The 24,208-nt window shown below is 45.1% G+C and overlaps 1 protein-coding gene across 2 annotated transcripts in view; it reads left to right on the top strand.

Moving 5' to 3' along the window:
* EPSTI1 (epithelial stromal interaction 1) overlaps positions 1–24,208 on the top strand; it is a 124,318-nt gene that overhangs the window by 88,408 nt on the left and 11,702 nt on the right. The window contains exon 12 of one of the 2 annotated variants that reach the window (XM_088476455.1): positions 15,609–15,670. The exons of the other annotated variant lie outside the window; for it this stretch is intronic. Within the exon in view, the coding sequence (XP_088332581.1) occupies positions 15,609–15,670 (62 nt within the window). The remainder of the gene's footprint in view (positions 1–15,608; positions 15,671–24,208) is intronic. 2 annotated transcript variants of the gene reach the window in all.

The following is a 24,208-nucleotide window of genomic DNA, read 5'->3' as shown; positions in this document are numbered from 1 at the left end:
CACCTGACAAAGGAAAGGAGTGTGGTTTCATGAGAAAAGCCATAATCACGAGCGTAGCCCCGTAATTCCAATCATGCTGGGTACATGCCCAGTGCTCTTGGAGCGGCTGGGCATGCTTCCAGTCCCTTTAGCGTACATTTTTGGGGTTTTATTTTGGCCACAATTTGTTGGTTATGGCCTATTGTAACAATAATGTCATCATCTTTTAATTAGCTCCCCTTTTTTTTGGTTTACTGTGGAATTTGCATCGCTATGTGATTTTTGAAACGTTCCTTAAAGAGGCGTTTTTTTTTTTTTTAAGAGGGTCAGTTTTTGCCTTTAGGGCCAGGATTAAATGTAACCCATTTGTACAATAATGTCACAATACAATGTCAGTTTTTTGTTTTTAATTTATTGTTTAAACACAAACAAATTGGCCTAATATTTTGTTGCCTTTTTTTGTGGCCAAGATATTTGATCAAAAAAAAAAAAAACCATAACTGCTAACATAAGCGTAAATACAAAATTTAAAAACATTTCACAAGAAAGGAGAGGGAAGTTTTGACCAGAAAGGAATATGAGCCAAGCGCAGAAGGAGTGTGGGAAAAGTCGCCATTGCTGTCACCGTTTTCTTGCCCGTTTGGCTGGGTGAGGGTGGGCGCCAGACCGGGTCCGGGATGCCATCGGGCTGGCCTGTCCAGAGGCAGATGTTGTGGCCTCTGGACTAGGCACAGGGCTAGGCACATTTGGAGGATTGGCTGATGTAGTGCCAGAGGTGGAGGATCCGGATGTTCCGGCAGGAAGGGAGGTCGGCTCCACCATGTGCTGGCGAACGAGCTGCTCCAGGGCATCGGCGATGCGGATGTTGGCCCTGGTATTTTCCGCCAGGGCCTGAACAATGGTCACGTTGGCCGCAGCATTTTGCTCCAGGGCCTCAGCCACCCGTATCAGACTGGCGTCCATCCTCTGCAGAATCTCCGTATGGCAATCCGATTTAAAATTGAGTTCTGTGAGGAGGCCCACTGCCTGCGAGGGGGCACGCCCTGGACTGGCTTCTGCAGGGTCCTCAGCCGGATGTACTGGTTCCTCCCCTGCAGAGCCAGCAGAAATTCTGCGGCCAAGGCTCCCCTCTGGAGCAGACTCATCCGCCTCTGTCTCTGTTAGGAAATTGGAGAAAAGACTCACATTAGAATCTACATATTGGCACAATAGCATTTCAGAGTTGGTGACATCACAAGACTTACCTTGGCCAACATGAGGAGCCGCAAAGTCTGGCATGTCCGTATCCATGTTGGACACGCCAAACACCTCCACAGCCTGCACACACCCCTGTGCCATCTCTTCTAAGTCTGTCAACTCCAATGACACAGGGGTGGGACCCCCACCTGTCCCCCTTGCATGCCTAGCCCTGTCGGCAAGTTTTTGTTTGAGACGATATTTGAAGTCTGCCCATCTGTGGAATGAATTTGGAACCATTATCCTTTTTTTTACAATGGGGTTTGTTTATAGGATGGGAAAGTGTTTACTTACCGCCGTTTGACATCCCGGGCTAGACGGACATAATCACCCACCCTATTGACAGCAACGGCGACCTCCTCCCACATTCTCCACTTCTGGCTTTGGTTCATGGCTGCCTGGGGCAGGATGTCAATGCACTTCTGGATCAAAACCTCCATCTCCTTGCTTGTGAAATGTGGCTGCCTTTTTTTTTTGGCAGCTTTGGCGGGTTGACTGGGGCCAGCAGTCTCTTCCATGTCATCCTCCTCACCTATTTGGGTAAATATTCCGATTTAGCCACTTCACAACTTGACCAATATATTTGTTTGAAAATAATCATGGAGACAAAATGCATGAAGGCCTTACCGCCGGATTTTTGGCCATTGTTTCCCTGGTCTGAAGCCATGTTTCTGCTTCCAGAATGAAAAAAACCAGAAATTCAATGTGATTTCGTGACGTATTTATACATGCGTCCTTTGTTTGCGGCCGCATCATTGATTGTGCGTCCCTATGATTCATCCTTAATTTGTGCGGGAAAATAAACACTATTTATGGCTTGGTGTGTGTGGAGTCGAGGTGGGGTTGTTGGAGTGTTGTCGGTTAAGTTGTTTGGATTTGGTTGTTTGCGGTTGGAGGATTTGGCAGAGTTGGTTTTTTGTTTGTTTTTGCTACAGTTCTTTTGTTTTTCCGTTCGCATTTTTTTCCTTTTTTCCACATCCTTTCCTGATTTGGTAAGTTTTGTGCAGTCAAATTTGTGGCCAATTGGTGTCTTCTTCTGTTTTGTGGTTAGTTAATTTTTTTAACACTCATTTCATCTTTTTTAGTTTTTTTTTGTTTTCGGACCCAAAGAAGTTTTTTTGGGAAATCTTATATATTCGAGTTGGGTAAGTCCATTTTTTGTCTTGCATTTGCGAATTAATTACCGCATTTTTGACTGTTGGTGTAGTGACTTGCATTTGCGAAATTATTTACGCAGTTTTGACTGTTGGTGTAGTGACTTGCATTTGCGAATTAATTACCGCATTTTTGACTGTTGGTGTAGTGACTTGCATTTGCGAATTAATTACCGCATTTTTGACTGTTGGTGTAGTGACTTGCATTTGCGAATTAATTACCGCATTTTTGACTGTTGGTGTAGTGACTTGCATTTGCGAATTAATTACCGCATTTTTGACTGTTGGTGTAGTGACTTGCATTTGCGAATTAATTACCGCATTTTTGACTGTTGTTGTAGTGACTTGCATTTGCGAATTAATTACCGCATTTTTGACTGTTGGTGTAGTGACTTGCATTTGCGAATTAATTACCGCATTTTTGACTGTTGGTGTAGTGACTTGCATTTGCGAATTAATTACCGCATTTTTGACTGTTGGTGTAGTGACTTGCATTTGCGAATTAATTACCGCATTTTTGACTGTTGTTGTAGTGACTTGCATTTGCGAATTAATTACCGCATTTTTGACTGTTGGTGTAGTGACTTGCATTTGCGAATTAATTACCGCATTTTTGACTGTTGGTGTAGTGACTTGCATTTGCGAATTTATTACCGCATTTTTGACTGTTGGTGTAGTGACTTGCATTTGCGAAATTATTTACACATTTTTGGCGGCTTATTCATCATGTAATCCAGTTTTGCTTTTCCCTTTTCCATTTTTTGGGTCCATTTGAAGCCTATTTGACGTACGGTGTGCAATGTCGTTTTCATCGATGGCCAAATGTGTGTTTCCGCTATTTTCTGTGTTGGCTTGCAACAATTTGAATTTAAAAAAAACACCCTCTAAATTTTTGAAGTCTCATTGTTGGCTTTTTTACAGTTTATACGTATCATGACAATACCCCGGCATGTAAGCAGCTATGGATGGTATCAGAAAGCTAAGTTGTTTTTTCTTACTTTTGGGGTGGGTCAAAAGCCTTACATTGTAAACTTTGAATTTCAGGTAGATCTGGGGCGAATTGTTCTGGCCCTGCTCCCGGAAGACGACCAACCTCAAACTCGTCCCAGGCGCAGGCATCGTAGGCATGCAAGGCCCCAGATATTTCGAACACGTGTCACCCTTTTTGGAATGCCCGATGATGAGGTTTTAAGACGCTACCGTCTACCTCCCAAAATCATCATAGACACTCTCTCATTAATAGAAAGTGATCTTGAGCGGCAAATTGACAGTCCAACAGCAATACCACCACTGACGCAATTTATGGCGGTGTTACATTTCTGTGCCTCAGGATCGTTTCAAACAACGGATGGAATAGTGGCGGGCATCTCCCAATCCTCCTTTTCCCGGATCCTGAGGGCAGTGATGGAGGCACTTTTCAAGCACCTCCATCATTTTATTAAAATGCCTTTGGATATGGGTGCCCTTAGTGTGGCCAAGGCCAATTTTTACCAAATAGCTGGCTTCCCACACATCATAGGGGTTGTGGATGGTACTCACATACCACTTCAGCCTCCAGCACGGCTGGAGGCAATATTTAGAAACAGGAAACACTATCACTCCCTGAATGTAATGGTGGTATGTGATGCCTCCCTCCAGATCCTGTCCCTGAATGCTAAATTACCCGGAAGTGCTCATGACTCCTTCGTCATCCGGCAATCAGGGATATGGCAGAAATTAACCAACCTACAAGCTGGTGATGCGTGGCTTCTGGGTAAGTGGAGACCTTTAGTACATAACAATGTTAAGCTTGATACACAGTGTTCCTGATGTGGTCTATTTTTGTTCACAGGAGACAGTGGATACCCTTGCATGTCCTGGCTGCTCACTCCTTATTTGGCTCCCACACCAGGGCCACAAAGTGCGTATAATTCCGCACTTACAGCCACCAGGCAAGTGGTGGAGCGCTGTATCGGCCTTTTAAAAGGCCGATTCAGATGCCTCCACCGCTCTGGTGGCGAGCTCATGTATGTGCCGGATATGGTGTCGAAAATTGTGGTCCTGTGTGGGATATTTCACAACATTGCCATAAGGAGTGGTGTCCCAATGCAGCCAGAGGATGCCTTACCTGAGGATGGCCCCCCCGAGGTTGGTCGAAGGTCAGTATGTGGGGGGGCCATACGCGATGATGTGGTGGCCAGATTTTTTAGGTAAGTTTGAACAAAACTCCAGTGTTTACACCTAATGTGTTTGTGTTTTTTGGCGAACATCTAATTTATTTTTATTTTTCTCACCATCTTCTGTTTGTTCACATAATCTTTGGCACTCCAACGCTCACTACTTCCTGCTACCCTTACCAAACCTGGATCTGGTCCTTTTGGGCATATATTCTGGAACCCATATCGCAACGCCATGTTTGTGGAATCATGTTGGCATGGTCCTTCGTCAACCAGTTCTTGATTTTGTGTTTTTATTTAATTATTTCTTGGTATGTGTTGTATTTGAATTTATCACTGTGTATTTTTTTTGGGAGTGACCACTTTGTTTTCTCTGTTATGTTGTGAATAAATGTTTGAAGAGTGAAATGGTCTTCCTTTTTTGGAACGTTAACAGCAAGTGTAACCAGGTTAACACAAGTTACATTTGACTAAGGGGTAAACCAGTACTGACGCCAGTTGAGCTAAACTGAAATATGTTTTCAGCTTCCCAATCCACACCAAAAGGAAGCCTGGCCCAACCTTGGGATTTGTAAGATTGGCCTAAGCAGCTTGCGCACCAAGTAGGAACCTGGAAAATGTAGAAATATGTAATTGACACTACACCCAAAAAGGGAAATGACATTGTTACTGTTATGTGTTTCTTGTGTCTGTTTGACATACAAAGACAAAACACAATCTAACTTTTAAAAAAGGGAAATCCTTGCAGGAACAGTCTACTTATGTCAGGCTAAACTATCTTGGTTTTGGTTTTTAAAAATGAGCCACAACGTATATTTGTCTTAATAAATTTAATTGGAAAATAGAACAAAAATAAAAAAACTAATGCCGAAGGAGGCCAGACAGCCGGTCGAGGGCCACGAGAATGCCAATAACATGTTGGCGCATCTGCCCCACAACATCCGCCACCTCTTGCCGACGCCTCTGTTCCTCTGTGGGTGAGAAAAGTGTGTGGGTTAATACAACAATAGGGAATCCACAGACAAAAAAAAAAAACAACCAAATCACTCCTAAACCCAAAAACAAAAATAAAAAGGGTGGGCTGGCAAAAATACAAGGCCTAGGTACAAATTCCCACAGGTATGATATGTGTATGTTTAAATCACCAGGAAGAGGTAAAGGCAAACCTTCACAATCAACAAAAGTCAAGCCACAAAAACACGAAGAAAGGCACGACGCATGATTACATACAAACAGTTTGTGCTTTAAAAAAAAAAAAAAAAAAACATACCGGGAGACACAACGGGAGCTCCGGGCAAACCTCCATGATCCTCGGAGGAGGATCCGTCATTACCCAAAGAATGGGGCGGAGTTATGATGGACTCCGGGGAGGGGGTAATTGGAAGAGGGGTGGGTGGAGGAGAGGGGGAAGTGGGACGGAGGGGAAGGAGGCCCGACATTTCCGGGAGAGGGTCTGGGAAGGATGGGGAGGAGTGGGGAATAGGGGAAAGATTTGGGGTGGAGTGTTGGCTGGGGGTTGGGGATAGTGGGCGGGAACGCCGTCTGGACGGACGGTGACGGCGGAGTCTTGGCTGTCCCCCTAAAATATGTCAAAGAAATTGCGTTTAGTTTATGGACAAATCCGGGCAACCAAACTAAAAAAAACAAACAAAAAAAAACAAATAGCAGTAGAATTAATAAATCAGAAATAGAGGGGAAACATGCACACGCAGATATGAGTACAAATAATAAATAGAACAGACAGGAAAACATGCACACGCAGATATGAGTACAAATAATAAATAGAACAGACAGGAAAACATGCACACGCAGATATGAGTACAAATAATAAATAGAACAGACAGGAAAACATGCACACGCAGATATGAGTACAAATAATAAATAGAACAGACAGGAAAACATGCACACGCAGATATGAGTACAAATAATAAATAGAACAGACAGGAAAACATGCACACGCAGATATGAGTACAAATAATAAATAGAACAGACAGGAAAACATGCACACGCAGATATGAGTACAAATAATAAATAGAACAGACAGGAAAACATGCACACGCAGATATGAGTACAAATAATAAATAGAACAGACAGGAAAACATGCACACGCAGATATGAGTACAAATAATAAATAGAACAGACAGGAAAACATGCACACGCAGATATGAGTACAAATAATAAATAGAACAGACAGGAAAACATGCACACGCAGATATGAGTACAAATAATAAATAGAACAGACAGGAAAACATGCACACGCAGTTTGCCCCACAAACACAAACATTAAAACCACAATACATAACACTTACTTGCCAGGATCTGCATGCGAAAGCATGCCAGCAAGCGGGGCGTTCGCCGTTGCAGGTCGGACCACCTGCGCTCCAGCTGCCCGATGTTGCGGCGTGAGCCGAAGGACCGCAGGCGGGACCGTACCTCCGCATACGCGGAGCGCTTCTGCTGGTTGGTCATGGGTTGAGGCTGGCTGGTGATCCGGCGATCCATGACCTCCGTAAGCACCAGCAGCTCGCGCCTGGTGAATGCGGAGGCTCTCATGATGGCAATGGTGTTTTTCTTAAAAATCATTTTTGATAAAGTGTGTAAAAATTTTCTGATTGGCTAATGTATTTTGGAAATTAACAGGAGCAATTTTATTGGTTAGTGTATGAGTCATGTGTTCGACAGGGCCAGAAATCTCTGGAGAGTTAGGATAGGCTTGATGCAGTGACATGCGTAAGCAAATTTAAATAAAGAAATGAACCCAGGGAAATATGCGGGGATCCACAGCAATAGTGCAATTGTTTAATTGTGGTTCACATGTTTTTTGAACAATAAAAGCGAATGTTTCATCCGTACGTATTCTGCGGGTAAACACAAACACGGACAAGAGTAAAGTTTCTTGCATTGTGTTGAAAAAAACAAACAATTAAGCTAATTGATACATTGATTGGCATGATACGATTGATGGAGGTAGGCAGAATAAAGGAGCAGGTAATCGACATCTGACAAGGCCACTTCCTGTTTATACTTGTGCGTGCGTTCCTTTCAAGCCATTTCGGGGATGTACGCTCGCTATTTCGTACGCTCGTTAGTTAGAGGAGGGGTCGTCAGAGTTTTGGGAGGAATTTTAGATGCGAACGAAAATGCGAGCGAGCCATTGCATTTAAATATTTTTGTACGTACGCCTAACGTACGTGCGCCCGCTTGCGAGTGGGTCTGAATGAGGGCCTTTGTCTCCAAAATAGGGATGGTTGGGAGGCATGCTAAAGGAAAGTGTCACGGCCAGGGTATTTCAGCATGGCGCTAGGCTGGTGTTACCTGTGAGGTCGTTGTGGCGCGGGCTGTCTGGTGGCGGAGCTGGTGTCTAGCGGGGGGCTTTGGCTGCGCGCGTTGTTGTGCGGCCCTGTTGTCACTCTGCGCTGGTGAGGCCTGGTGGTGTCTCCGTTCCGTTTGGCATGGACGCCGCCATCTTGCCTTCTGGCCATGTGATGCGGCTGGCCAATCCTGGTGAGTCACATGTTCCCTCCGGCCAGTAACAGCACGGCATGGGGTATTTAGGAAGGGTCAGTGCCTTCCTTCTTTGCCAGTGCAACGTGTATCTCAGCCTAGCTGAGAGGGAGTTCTCTGTGCTTTCCTGTTCCTGTGCATTCGCTGTCTGCCAGTCTGCCTGTCAGCTCCTAGCTCCCACTGGACTACCCCGCTTTCTCCATCACCCTTGCCCATACCTGAGTGCCTGAGCCTGCTGACATCCTGCGCTTCAGTTCACTACTTGTATACCTGGCTTGTTTATTTTCAGCTCACTACCTGCAAACCTGGACAGCTTTAATTGTTTCTACTTGGACATTAACCCTTGTACTCCCACCACAGAACTCTTCTGCACATTATTTATTCCTGGACTTTTATTTACTGCCATTATCTGTCTACTCAAGCACTTATTAAAAATTCTAGTTTTATTTTTAAATCTGCTTCTGTGATCACTCCTGCTACCACCCCGGGTCCACAAACAACCCAGAACATCACAGTTTGCACTGGCCCCATGGAGCCGGCCACGGATCAGGAGTCAGGAGTGGATTTGTTCAGGTGCATTTCTGGTCGTTTGGAAAATCTGGAAAACATGCAGCATCAGATGGCTCAATTTCTGCAAGAGATGTCCAAGCGACAGGATAGTTTGCAAACTTCCTTTTCTACCCCTGGAGTACCAGCATCTACATCCGCTTTAGCGTCTGGGAATACAGGAGGCAGATCATCTCCCCGCTTACATCTTCCTTTACCAAGTAAATTTGATGGCAACCCTAAACTCTGCCGAGGATTCCTAAATCAGTGTGACATACATTTTACCCTGCAGCCTGACAACTATCTAACTGCAGGAACTAAAGTGGCTTATATAGTCTCTCTGTTATCCGGCCAGGCCTTGGAATGGGCTTCCCCACTCTGGGAGTGCTCAGATCCGCTGCTGGATAATTACGCAGGCTTTGTGTCATCCTTCAGGAGGATTTTCGATGAACCTGGGCGTACTGTATCAGCATCATCAAACATCATGACACTGAGACAAGGGGTCCGTCCTGTCAGTCAATATGCCGTGCAATTTCAAATTTTAGCATCAGAGCTCAAATGGAATGAGGAAGCCCTCACCTCGACCTTCTGGCATGGGTTGTCAGACCAACTAAAGGATGATCTAGTCACTCGAGAGCTTCCTACTAATCTGAACGACATGATTTCGTTGTGTATCAAAGTTGACCTACGCTTCAGGGAACGTCAGGCTGAAAAAAACAGAACTGACCGGCAAAGGTCATTTACCCCCTCCATTTCTACCTGTCCCATTCCTTCCCCTACTGAAGAGGAGCCTATGCAGGTGAATCATACACACCTCTCTAAAGAAGAACGTCAGAGAAGAATGCAAAAGAACCTCTGTCTGTACTGCGGAGAGCCCGGTCACCTGCTGATCTCCTGCCCCCGTAAACCGGGAAATGCCAAATCCTAACTGACCCTGGAGACATCAAGTTAGGAGTTATGAACCCGTCTCCAAAGATTAAAGATTTCACGATTACCCTAGCCTTGGATCTTAAACCCAAACCTGTCTTTGCTACTGCTCTACTCGACTCGGGAGCAGCCGGAAATTTCATAACGTCTAGTTTCATAGATAAATTTCAGATTCCTTGTTTGTCTCTCAACCATGCCATCTCTCTGACCTCTATAGACGGACGCCCTCTAACTAACGGGATAGTCACCAAAGAGACTCAACCAGTATTGGTCCGAATTGGGGCACTTCATTCTGAGTCCTTAAAATTCCTGGTGATATCAGAGGCCTCTCAAGAAATTGTTCTTGGTCTACCCTGGTTACGTCAACATAATCCCAGGATTGACTGGAGTTCTATGCAGATTCTGTCATGGGGTATGGACTGTCAGAAATCCTGTCTTCCAAAAATTCGACCTGTGAGAAAGACAGTTCCATTAGTTTCTTCTGCCATTCCCAAGGAATATCAGATGTTCGCCGATGTTTTCTCTGAACAACAAGCAAATATCTTACCCCCTCATAGGGAATGGGACTGTCCAATTGAATTGATACCTAATAAGATACCACCTCGTGGTCGTACCTATCCGCTGTCCTTGCCTGAGACTCAAGCCATGACCGAATACATCCGGGACAACCTGGCAAAGGGGTTCATTCGCCCCTCTACTTCACCTGCCGGAGCTGGGTTTTTCTTCGTTGGCAAGAAGGACGGTGGTCTAAGACCATGTATCGATTATCGAGGCCTTAATGACATTACTGTAAAGAATCGATACCCTCTTCCCCTGATTACTGAGTTGTTTGATAGAGTCAAGGGCTCTGTAATTTTTTCGAAATTAGATCTAAGAGGGGCTTACAACCTCATTCGTATCCGAGCTGGCGATGAATGGAAGACCGCTTTTAATACCAGAGATGGACATTTCGAGTATTTAGTAATGCCTTTTGGATTGTGTAACGCCCCTGCTGTCTTTCAAAGTTTCGTTAATGAGATTTTCCGGGATCTGTTATATGTTTCTGTTGTTGTCTATCTGGATGACATACTGATTTTTTCACCCTCTGTGGCTAAACATCAAGAACATGTTAAAGAAGTTCTGACCCATTTGAGAGAAAACCACCTTTACTGCAAACTGGAGAAGTGCATCTTTGGAGTGCCCAGTGTACCTTTTCTCGGCTATGTAATATCTGGCTCCAGTTTAGAAAAGGACCCCAAGAAGGTACAGGCAATTCTGGATTGGACCCGACCTCAGACACTGAAGGCCATCCAGAGATTGTTGGGCTTCGCAAATTATTCTAGACGCTTCATTAAGGGATTTTCTACACTGCTGGCTCCCATTACAGCCTTGACCCGCAAAGGTGCTAATCCTGCCCAATGGTCACCTGAGGCAGAGTCTGCCTTTCATCTTCTAAAACAGGCCTTTATCTCAGCGCCAGTTCTTCGACAACCCGATCTGGACAGGCCTTTTTTGTTGGAAGTAGACGCATCATCTAAAGCTGTGGGAGCAGTCTTGTCTCAACGTTATGAGGACAACCATCCGTGTGGGTTCTTTTCTAAAAAATTCTCTCCTGCCGAAAGGAACTACGCCATTGGTGAGCAAGAACTACTAGCTGTAAAGTTGGCGTTGAAGGAATGGAGATATTTGCTAGAAGGCGCAAAGTTTCCATTTACTGTATTTACGGACCATAGAAATCTCCTATTTCTCAAAAACCTCCAATGTGTGAGTCCTCGTTTGGCCCGCTGGGCAATATTCTTTGCCAGGTTTCAGTTCACCCTGACCTTCCGGTCTGGAGCACTTAATCAGAAGGCTGATGCCCTATCGAGATCTCTCCTCTGTGATGATCAATCTGAAAATCAAAGCAATACCCCTGTCTTGGAATCAAGAGTTTTTGCCGCATTACAACTTCAGCCTCCTTCGGGAAAATCATTTGTGGCCCCGGAATTAAGGAAGCAGCTTCTCACTTGGGCACATTCCTCTCGCTTCGCAGGGCACTCAGGCACTCGGAAGACCTTGGAGTTCCTGAAAAGACACTATTGGTGGCCTTCTATGAAGGCAGATGTAATGGAGTTTATCTCTTCCTGCTCCTCCTGTGCCCAGCATAAATCATCACGACAAGCTCCAGCTGGGGAATTGCTTCCATTACCTACCCCATCACGTCCATGGACGCATCTCTCCATGGATTTCGTCACAGACCTGCCAGTCTCTCAAGGTTTCAACACTATCTTGGTTGTAATAGACCGATTTTCTAAGATGGTCCACTATATACCGTTGAAGAAGTTACCTTCTGCCCCTGACCTGGCACAGTTGTTTGTCCAACACATATTTCGTCTACATGGCCTTCCTGCTGAAATTGTCTCTGACCGTGGTGTGCAGTTTACTGCAAAATTCTGGAGGGCTTTGTGTTCTGTTCTTCAAGTGAAGTTAAACTTTTCCACGGCCTACCATCCGCAAAGCAACGGCTCCACCGAGAGAGTTAATCAAGATCTAGAGACTTTCTTAAGAATTTTTATGTCATCTTCCCAGGACAATTGGGCTGCCTTGCTGCCGTGGGCTGAGTTTGCACATAATGCTTCCTACCACTCGTCAACTAACCAAACACCATTTCAGGTTGTATATGGCCTTCATCCTCGTGTTCCCGAATTCCGAAGCCTGCCTGTTTTCGATGTTCCGGCCGTGGAGGACACGGTGCGGAATTTTGCTGCCATCTGGACTCAAGTACGGTCTGATTTGTTGAAGGCATCCTCTCGCTATAAGACCCAGGCCGATAAGAAGCGTAGAATAGTCCCACGCATGCAAGTAGGAAACCAGGTCTGGTTGTCTACTCGGAACCTTCGTCTAAGAGTTCCGTCTATGAAATTCGCACCCCGCTTCATCGGTTCCTTAACCATAACAGAAGTCATTAATCCAGTGGCCTACCGTTTAAAGTTACCCCCATACCTAAAAATTCCCAATTCCTTCCATGTTTCCTTATTAAAGCCCCTAGTCCTGAATAAGTTCCATAATGCTCTACCTGCTTCTCCTCGAGTCCAGACGGAGAGAGGAGTTGAGTTTGAAGTCGCCCAGATCTTGGACTCTCGTCTGCGCAGAGGTCATCTTCAGTATTTGTTGGACTGGGAAGGTTACGGTCCAGAGGAACGTTGCTGGACCGATGCTCGTGATGTCCACGCTCCCACGCTCATCAGGAGATTCCATTCTGCCCATCCGGAGAAGCCTGGTGAGTGTCCTGAGGCCACCCCAAAAGGGGGGGGTACTGTCACGGCCAGGGTATTTCAGCATGGTGCTAGGCGGGTGTTACCTGTGAGGTCGTTGTGGCGCGGGCTGTCTGGTGGCGGAGCTGGTGTCTGGCGGGGGGCTTTGGCTGCGCGCGTTGTTGTGCGGCCCTGTTGTCACTCTGCGCTGGTGAGGCCTGGTGGTGTCTCCGTTCCGTTTGGCATGGACGCCGCCATCTTGCCTTCTGGTCATGTGATGCGGCTGGCCAATCCTGGTGAGTCACATGTTCCCTCCGGCCAGTAACAGCACGGCATGGGGTATTTAGGAAGGGTCAGTGCCTTCATTCTTTGCCAGTGCAACGTGTATCTCAGCCTAGCTGAGAGGGAGTTCTCTGTGCTTTCCTGTTCCTGTGCATTCGCTATCTGCCAGTCTGCCTGTCAGCTCCTAGCTCCCACTGGACTACCCCGCTTTCTCCATCACCCTTGCCCATACCTGAGTGCCTGAGCCTGCTGACATCCTGCGCTTCAGTTCACTACTTGTATACCTGGCTTGTTTATTTTCAGCTCACTACCTGCAAACCTGGCTTGATTATTTTCAGTTTCACTACCTGCACACCTGGACAGCTTTAATTGTTTCTACTTGGACATTAACCCTTTTACTCCCACCACAGAACTCTTCTGCACATTATTTATTCCTGGACTTTTATTTACTGCCATTATCTGTCTACTCAAGCACTTATTAAAAATTCTAGTTTTATTTTTAAAATCTGCTTCTGTGATCACTCCTGCTACCACCCCGGGTCCACAAACAACCCAGAACATCACAGAAAGGTCTCAAAAGAAAGGGGCGTGGTCACACAATAGTATTCCCAATTCAAACTACATCACACAGTAGCACAATCTTATTCACATTACGCAGCACATAGTGCCCAATTAACATTACACCACACAGTAATGTCCCTTATTTATGTTCTGACATACCATAGTGCCCCTTTTACACAATGCCAACATTAGTGCCCCTAATACAATGCCCACAGTAGTAGTGCCCCTAATACAATGCCCACAGTAGTAGTGACCCTAATACAATGCCCACAATAGTAGTGCCCCTAATACAATGCCCACAGTAGTAGTGACCCTAATACAATGCCCACAGTAGTAGTGCCCCTAATACAATGCCTACAACTGTAGTGGCACTTACACATAATGGCCACTGCAGTGGTACCCCTTCTGCAGTGCCTCCAGTAGTGTTGCCCCTTCTGCAATGCTCCCATTAGTAGTGGCCCTAGTAGTAATGCCCCCTGTAGTAGTGCCCTCTGCAGTAGTGCCCCCAGTAGTAGTGCCCCTGTAATAGTGCCCCCAAAAATAATACTCAATGTATGAGTGCCCCCAGTAGTAATGCCCCCTGTAGTAAGCCCATGTAATAGTGCCCCCAGTAGTAGTGTACCTGTAATAATGCCCCAAGTAGTTATCCCCCAGTTGTAGTGCCCCTGTAAAATTTCCCCAGTAGTAAGGCCCCTGTAAAATTGCCCCCAGTAGTAATGCCCCCTGTAATAGTGCCCCCCAGTAGTAACGCCCCTGTAATAATGCCCCAAGTAGTTAGCCCCCAGTAGTAGTGCCCCTGTAAGATTTCCCCAGTAATAATGCCCCCTGTAAAAGTGCCCCCCCTTAGTAAGCCCCTGTAAGAGTGCCCCCAGTAATAATGCCCCAAGTAGTTAGCCCCCAGTAGTAGTGCCCCTATTAGTAATGCCCCTGTAATAATGCCCCAGTAGTAGTGCCTCTGTAAAATTTCCCCCAGTAGTAATGCTCCCTGTAAAAGTGCCCCCAGTACTAAGCCCCCTCTAAGTGTACCGCGCACACACACAAAAAAAACCCCAGAATACTTACCTTAAGCCCCGATCCTGCGTCCGCTGCCGCCCGCCGCTCCTCGGACCTATGTGAAAGACGTCATGACGTCTCTCCCATAGTGCCCGTGGGGGGAGTCGGAAGCCGGAGCTCAGGAGTGAGCTCCGGCTGCCACTGCGGGGAGCCGGGCGCCCATTGGTAAAATCTCATCGGGCGCCCGGCAAATGAAGCCTCCCTCCTGCGGCCGGGAGGAAGGGGGAAGAAGGAGTGTGGCGGCAGGGTGCGCGAATCAAAGCGCCCTCTGCTGGCTGGCGCCCTACACACATCGAGAACCATCGGAGCTGGTCGTAGAGCTTAAGGTTGACCATACCCTCTCTTACGCACTACGATCAAGTCTGTGTAAAAACCACCCATGTCACATGTGCCTTGATACTACTTAGTTAATTATGCACTCCCTTAAAACGCCCTTTGCATAGTCAGGCACGCCTGCGTTCAGATGTCCACTCCCCCGTTCACAAGCACCTTCCCCTGTTACCACCCACAAACGCCTCATCCTGTCACTCAAACTAACGACCTGGCTGTGTTCAAGGAGAGATAAATTTCTGATCGTAAAGCTAGTTTGCGCACGCGCATTCCAACTTTTACGCATGCGCAGTTTAGCGAACATGGTGGCGTACGACCGAGCGGCTGCAACAACCGACTCTGAATGAGGTCCAGAGTGCCCGTACCACTCCTTGCACAATTAGACGCACACTTGTATATAAGGGAAAAGGATATTTTTTTTGTAGGTAATTGGTAAAATAACTTCTTACAGCACTACCCTGCTTTCCCTTTCCCTAATTGTTGATGATGATGTGTACTGGATGGTATAGTATCTGTGACTTTAATGTTTAAATACAAAAGCATTTTCTAAAAGAATGTATTGTATGTACTACCTCAGTATTGTCCAGGCATAGCACTCACTAAACGTGGATGGAGGAACTTTTGTTTGAGCTTTGATCTTAACCTTAATAATTATTATTTCTTTCTAGAGTGAGTTGCTAGAACAGAAAGAAGACACAAGACGACAGTCACAACAAGAAGAACATAGGAGGTATGTGGATTTTTTTTTTAAATAAAAATGTTAAAACTGTTCACATACAGTAGTGTATTCACACAGATTGTACTTATAGCAGTATACAAGTTGCTGAATTCTGTGATACGCAGTACAATAAATATGTAATATATTAACTTGGATAGCTTTGAACTATAACCCAAATGCCAGGATCACTCTGAAGCATGCCCATCAGATCTGTAACAAGCCATCCTCCCTGCTCTACTCCTTGAGAATTAGAAATTGATTTAATACAAATAAGTTCAAAATTATATTCAAAATAAGTTCAAAATTTTATTTTAGTTTCAACAGTTAGTTTTGTAGTACCAGCTCCAGAGGAGTGCTCACCGGCGCCCTGTGCTGGCCCTGCCCCCGAACCCCTGAAGTCACAGGAGGCTTCACTACTGGCCGCAGGGTGCCATTCCAGGGACCCTGGTAGTCAGATGCAGAGGCTCCATTATGAAATGGACAGTAACTTAACGTATATAGGCCCTCATTCAGACACACTCGCAAGCGGGCGCACGTACGTTAGGCGTACGTACAAAAATATTTAAATTCAATGGCTCGCTCGTATTTTCGTTCGCATCTAAAATTCCTCCCAAAACTCTGACGACCCCTCCTCTAACTAACGAGCGTACAAAATAGCGAGCGTACATCCCCGAAATGGCTTGAAAGGAACGCACGCACAAGTATAAACAGGAAGTGGCCTTGTCAGATGTCGATTACCTGCTCCTTTATTCTGCCTACCTCCATCAATCGTATCATGCCAATCAATGTATCAATTAGCTTAATTGTTTGTTTTTTTCAACACAATGCAAGAAACTTTACTCTTGTCCGTGTTTGTGTTTACCCGCAGAATACGTACGGATGAAACATTCGCTTTTATTGTTCAAAAAACATGTGAACCACAATTAAACAATTGTACTATTGCTGTGGAATCCCGCATATTTCCCTGGGTTCATTTCTTTATTTAAATTTGCTTACGCATGTCACTGCATCAAGCCTATCCTAACTCTCCAGAGATTTCTGGCCCTGTCGAACACATGACTCATACACTAACCAATAAAATTGCTCCTGTTAATTTCCAAAATACATTAGCCAATCAGAAAATTTTTACACACTTTATCAAAAATGATTTTTAAGAAAAACACCATTGCCATCATGAGAGCCTCCGCATTCACCAGGCGCGAGCTGCTGGTGCTTACGGAGGTCATGGATCGCCGGATCACCAGCCAGCCTCAACCCATGACCAACCAGCAGAAGCGCTCCGCGTATGCGGAGGTACGGTCCCGCCTGCGGTCCTTCGGCTCACGCCGCAACATCGGGCAGCTGGAGCGCAGGTGGTCCGACCTGCAACGGCGAACGCCCCGCTTGCTGGCATGCTTTCGCATGCAGATCCTGGCAAGTAAGTGTTATGTATTGTGGTTTTAATGTTTGTGTTTGTGGGGCAAACTGCGTGTGCATGTTTTCCTGTCTGTTCTATTTATTATTTGTACTCATATCTGCGTCTGCATGTTTTCCTGTCTGTTCTATTTATTATTTGTACTCATATCTGCGTGTGCATGTTTTCCTGTCTGTTCTATTTATTATTTGTACTCATATCTGCGTCTGCATGTTTTCCTGTCTGTTCTATTTATTATTTGTACTCATATCTGCGTGTGCATGTTTTCCTGTCTGTTCTATTTATTATTTGTACTCATATCTGCGTGTGCATGTTTTCCTGTCTGTTCTATTTATTATTTGTACTCATATCTGCGTATGCATGTTTTCCTGTCTGTTCTATTTATTATTTGTACTCATATCTGCGTGTGCATGTTTTCCTGTCTGTTCTATTTATTATTTGTACTCATATCTGCGTCTGCATGTTTTCCTGTCTGTTCTATTTATTATTTGTACTCATATCTGCGTCTGCATGTTTTCCTGTCTGTTCTATTTATTATTTGTACACATATCTGCGTCTGCATGTTTTCCTGTCTGTTCTATTTATTATTTGTACTCATATCTGCGTGTGCATGTTTCCCCTCTATTTCTGATTTTTTAATTCTACTGCTATTTGGTATTTTTTTTTTTTTTTTTTTTTTTAGTTTGGTTGCCCGGATTTGTCCATAAACTAAACGCAATTTCTTTGACATATTTTAGGGGGACAGCCAAGACTCCGCCGTCACCGTCCGTCCAGACGGCGTTCCCGCCCACTATCCCCAACCCCCAGCCAACACTCCACCCCAAATCTTTCCCCTATTCCCCACTCCTCCCCATCCTTCCCAGACCCTCTCCCGGAAATGTCGGGCCTCCTTCCCCTCCGTCCCACTTCCCCCTCTCCTCCACCCACCCCTCTTCCAATTACCCCCTCCCCGGAGTCCATCATAACTCCGCCCCATTCTTTGGGTAATGACGGATCCTCCGAGGAGGATCATGGAGGTTTGCCCGGAGCTCCCGTTTTGTCTCCCGGTATGTTTTTTTTTTTTTTTTTTTTAAAGCACAAACTGTTTGTATGTAATCATGTGTCGTGCCTTTCTTCGTGTTTTTGTGGCTTGACTTTTGTTGATTGTGAAGGTTTGCCTTTACCTCTTCCTGGTGATTTAAACATACACATATCATACCTGTGGGAATTTGTACCTAGGCCTTGTATTTTTGCCAGCCCACCCTTTTTATTTTTGTTTTTGGGTTTAGGAGTGATTTGGTTTTTATTTTTTATTTTTCTGTGGATTCCCTATTGTTGTATTAACCCACACACTTTTCTCACCCACAGAGGAACAGAGGCGTCGGCAAGAGGTGGCGGATGTTGTGGGGCAGATGCGCCAACATGTCATCGGCATTCTGGTGGCCCTCGACCGGCTGTCTGGCCTCCTTCGGCATTAGTTTTTTTATTTTTGTTCTATTTTCCAATTAAATTTATTAAGACAAATATACGTTGTGGCTCATTTTTAAAAACCAAAACCAAGATAGTTTAGCCTGACATAAGTAGACTGTTCCTGCAAGGATTTCCCTTTTTTAAAAGTTAGATTGTGTTTTGTCTTTGTATGTCAAACAGACACAAGAAACACATAACAGTAACAATGTCATTTCCCTTTTTGGGTGTAGTGTCAATTACATATTTCTACATTTTCCAGGTTCCTACTTGGTGCGCAAGCTGCTTAGGCCAATCTTACAAATCCCAAGGTTGGGCCAGGCTTCCTTTTGGTGTGGATTGGGAAGCTGAAAACATATTTCAGTTTAGCTCAACTGGCGTCAGTACTGGTTTACCCCTTAGTCAAATGTAACTTGTGTTAACCTGGTTACACTTGCTGTTAACGTTCCAAAAAAGGAAGACCATTTCACTCTTCAAACATTTATTCACAACATAACAGAGAAAACAAAGTGGTCACTCCCAAAAAAAATACACAGTGATAAATTCAAATACAACACATACCAAGAAATAATTAAATAAAAACACAAAATCAAGAACTGGTTGACGAAGGACCATGCCAACATGATTCCACAAACATGGCGTTGCGATATGGGTTCCAGAATATATGCCCAAAAGGACCAGATCCAGGTTTGGTAAGGGTAGCAGGAAGTAGTGAGCGTTGGAGTGCCAAAGATTATGTGAACAAACAGAAGATGGTGAGAAAAATAAAAATAAATTAGATGTTCGCCAAAAAACACAAACACATTAGGTATAAACACTGGAGTTTTGTTCAAACTTACCTAAAAAATCTGGCCACCACATCATCGCGTATGGCCCCCCCACATACTGACCTTCGACCAACCTCGGGGGGGCCATCCTCAGGTAAGGCATCCTCTGGCTGCATTGGGACACCACTCCTTATGGCAATGTTGTGAAATATCCCACACAGGACCACAATTTTCGACACCATATCCGGCACATACATGAGCTCGCCACCAGAGCGGTGGAGGCATCTGAATCGGCCTTTTAAAAGGCCGATACAGCGCTCCACCACTTGCCTGGTGGCTGTAAGTGCGGAATTATACGCACTTTGTGGCCCTGGTGTGGGAGCCAAATAAGGAGTGAGCAGCCAGGACATGCAAGGGTATCCACTGTCTCCTGTGAACAAAAATAGACCACATCAGGAACACTGTGTATCAAGCTTAACATTGTTATGTACTAAAGGTCTCCACTTACCCAGAAGCCACGCATCACCAGCTTGTAGGTTGGTTAATTTCTGCCATATCCCTGATTGCCGGATGACGAAGGAGTCATGAGCACTTCCGGGTAATTTAGCATTCAGGGACAGGATCTGGAGGGAGGCATCACATACCACCATTACATTCAGGGAGTGATAGTGTTTCCTGTTTCTAAATATTGCCTCCAGCCGTGCTGGAGGCTGAAGTGGTATGTGAGTACCATCCACAACCCCTATGATGTGTGGGAAGCCAGCTATTTGGTAAAAATTGGCCTTGGCCACACTAAGGGCACCCATATCCAAAGGCATTTTAATAAAATGATGGAGGTGCTTGAAAAGTGCCTCCATCACTGCCCTCAGGATCCTGGAAAAGGAGGATTGGGAGATGCCCGCCACTATTCCCACCGTTGTTTGAAACGATCCTGAGGCACAGAAATGTAACACCGCCATAAATTGCGTCAGTGGTGGTATTGCTGTTGGACTGTCAATTTGCCGCTCAAGATCACTTTCTATTAATGAGAGAGTGTCTATGATGATTTTGGGAGGTAGACGGTAGCGTCTTAAAACCTCATCATCGGGCATTCCAAAAAGGGTGACACGTGTTCGAAATATCTGGGGCCTTGCATGCCTACGATGCCTACGCCTGGGACGAGTTTGAGGTTGGTCGTCTTCCGGGAGCAGGGCCAGAACAATTCGCCCCAGATCTACCTGAAATTCAAAGTTTACAATGTAAGGCTTTTGACCCACCCCAAAAGTAACAAAAAACAACTTAGCTTTCTGATACCATCCATAGCTGCTTACATGCCGGGGTATTGTCATGATACGTATAAACTGTAAAAAAGCCAACAATGAGACTTCAAAAATTTAGAGGGTGATTTTTTTTTATTCAAATTGTTGCAAGCCAACACAGAAAATAGCGGAAACACACATTTGGCCATCGATGAAAACGACATTGCACACCGTACGTCAAATAGGGTTCAAATGGACCCAAAAAATGGAAAAGGGAAAAGCAAAACTGGATTACATGATGAATAAGCCGCCAAAAATGCGTTAATTATTTCGCAAATGCAAGTCACTACACCAACAGTCAAAAATGCGGTAATTAATTCGCAAATGCAAGTCACTACACCAACAGTCAAAAATGCGTTAATTATTTCGCAAATGCAAGTCACTACACCAACAGTCAAAAATGCGGTAATTAATTCGCAAATGCAAGTCACTACACCAACAGTCAAAAATGCGTAAATTATTTCGCAAATGCAAGTCACTACACCAACAGTCAAAAATGCGGTAATTAATTCGCAAATGCAAGACAAAAAATGGACTTACCCAACTCGAATATATAAGATTTCCCAAAAAAACTTCTTTGGGTCCGAAAACCAAAAAAAAATAAAAAAGATGAAATGAGTGTTAAAAAAATTAACTAACCACAAAACAGAAGAAGACACCAATTGGCCACAAATTTGACTGCACAAAACTTACCAAATCAGGAAAGGATGTGGAAAAAATGAAAAAAATGCGAACGGAAAAACAAAAGAAATGTAGCAAAAACAAACAAAAAACCAACTCTGCCAAATCCTCCAACCGCAAACAACCAAATCCAAACAACTTAACCGACAACACTCCAACAACCCCACCTCGACTCCACACACACCAAGCCATAAATAGTGTTTATTTTCCCGCACAAATTAAGGATGAATCATAGGGACGCACAATCAATGATGCGGCCGCAAACAAAGGACGCATGTATAAATACGTCACGAAATCACATTGAATTTCTGGTTGATTTCATTCTGGAAGCAGAAACATGGCTTCAGACCAGGGAAACAATGGCCAAAAATCCGGCGGTAAGGCCTTCATGCATTTTGTCTCCATGATTATTTTCAAACAAATAGGGTGGGTGATTATGTCCGTCTAGCCCGGGATGTCAAACGGCGGTAAGTAAACACTTTCCCATCCTATAAACAAACCCCATTGTAAAAAAAAGGATAATGGTTCCAAATTCATTCCACAGATGGGCAGACTTCAAATATCGTCTCAAACAAAAACTTGCAGACAGGGCTAGGCATGCAAGGGGGACAGGTGGGGGTCCCACCCCTGTGTCATTGGAGTTGACAGACTTAGAAGAGATGGCACAGGGGTGTGTGCAGGCTGTGGAGGTGTTTGGCGTGTCCAACATGGATACGGACATGCCAGACTTTGCGGCTCCTCATGTTGGCCAAGGTAAGTCTTGTGATGTCACCAACTCTGAAATGCTATTGTGCCAATATGTAGATTCTAATGTGAGTCTTTTCTCCAATTTCCTAACAGAGACAGAGGCGGATGAGTCTGCTCCAGAGGGGAGCCTTGGCCGCAGAATTTCTGCTGGCTCTGCAGGGGAGGAACCAGTACATCCGGCTGAGGACCCTGCAGAAGCCAGTCCAGGGCGTGCCCCCTCGCAGGCAGTGGGCCTCCTCACAGAACTCAATTTTAAATCGGATTGCCATACGGAGATTCTGCAGAGGATGGACGCCAGTCTGATACGGGTGGCTGAGGCCCTGGAGCAAAATGCTGCGGCCAACGTGACCATTGCTCAGGCCCTGGCGGAAAATACCAGGGCCAACATCCGCATCGCCGATGCCCTGGAGCAGCTCGTTCGCCAGCACATGGTGGAGCCGACCTCCCTTCCTGCCGGAACATCCGGATCCTCCACCTCTGGCACAACATCAGGCAATCCTCCAAATGTGCCTAGCCCTGTGCCTAGTCCAGAGGCCACAACATCTGCCTCTGGACAGGCCAGCCCGATGGCATCCCGGACCCGGTCTGGCGCCCACCCTCACCCAGCCAAACGGGCGAGAAAACGGTGACAGCAATGGCGACTTTTCCCACACTCCTTCTGCGCTTGGCTCATATTCCTTTCTGGTCAAAACTTCCCTCTCCTTTCTTGTGAAATGTTTTTAAATTTTGTATTTACGCTTATGTTAGCAGTTATGGTTTTTTTTTTTTTGGATCAAATATCTTGGCCACAAAAAAAGGCAACAAAATATTAGGCCAATTTGTTTGTGTTTAAACAATAAATTAAAAACAAAAAACTGACATTGTATTGTGACATTATTGTACAAATGGGTTACATTTAATCCTGGCCCTAAAGGCAAAAACTGACCCTCTTAAAAAAAAAAAAAACGCCTCTTTAAGGAACGTTTCAAAAATCACATAGCGATGCAAATTCCACAGTAAACCAAAAAAAAGGGGAGCTAATTAAAAGATGATGACATTATTGTTACAATAGGCCATAACCAACAAATTGTGGCCAAAATAAAACCCCAAAAATGTACGCTAATTGATTGTGTAATCATGACATTAGCAGCTCTGATTTCCACCTGCGTACGCTTTTGTGCTATCCCAATAAACTGCTTTCCAAACACATACCAAGCCGGATTTCAATCCAACACTAATTACTTTACTGACCAGCCGCGATTAATCGCTGCACCATCGTGGAGTCCCGGGACGGAGGAGAAGGCCATCGCCAATGTGGTCGAGTAATCCTGACCCTAAGCTGTGCGAGCATTTTGAAGGGAAAGCGGATGTTTCAGTGACGTATGAGACGGTCCGAACACATTTGACGTTCGCATCTGCTAATGTATGTACGCCCCAAAAACGCCTCGCCACGCCTGCGTTTTTTCATCTCCACCCCCGTCAACACCCAAAAACGCCCTGTTCTGTCAATCACATTTGACATGTCACTTCCTGTACGCTATTTTAGGAACGAGAGAAAAAAAGCTCGCAATCTGCCGTACGCACATGCGCAGTGTAACACCGACGCATGCGCGGTTAGTCAACATCGGAACGCAACGAGCGTACTGTTGTTAACGTGCGGCTCTGAATGAGGGCCATAGACAGTTACAGAGTGTGAAGCATCTCCTATTACTCTACAAGAATGTAATATTATTGTAAGACTCGTAAATGAAACAGAGATGTACCAATTTATACAACAACTAGCTGTTACCCGCGGCTTCGTCTGCTTCAAAATTGCTGCTGCAAACTTTTTTTTTATTTGATTGGCAGCGTTACACAGATTGGCAGCTGCACCTTCACCCACCACTCACCCTGAGATGACACAGCCATACACACGTAGATTTACATTAGCCATGCCTTGCCCTCACCACACGCCCTAAGGCCACATGGCCTAGTACCCAGTTAGGTTTTTTGTTTGCTACAGTACTTTCCCCCCTTGTGTATGGGTGCGATGATGTATAGTCTATCCTATTCCCTGACATATACCAAATAGCACAGTGAAGGTTTTTGCAAGATCGGTCCAGTAGTTTTTGAGTTGACCAGGAGCAAACAAACAGGTGAAAACTCTAAAAATGGCAGATTTGGTGTACAGTAGGTACCCTGTAAACTATACTTCTAAAGATAAAACATCAACCAGCGC

The sequence above is a fragment of the Taudactylus pleione genome, unplaced genomic scaffold (assembly GCF_031769625.1).
Source record: "Taudactylus pleione unplaced genomic scaffold, aTauple2 ptg000005l, whole genome shotgun sequence".
Lineage (NCBI taxonomy): Eukaryota > Metazoa > Chordata > Amphibia > Anura > Myobatrachidae > Taudactylus > Taudactylus pleione.
The sequence above is the reverse complement of the archived record's forward strand: the minus strand, read 5'-3'. Positions and strand labels throughout refer to the sequence as shown.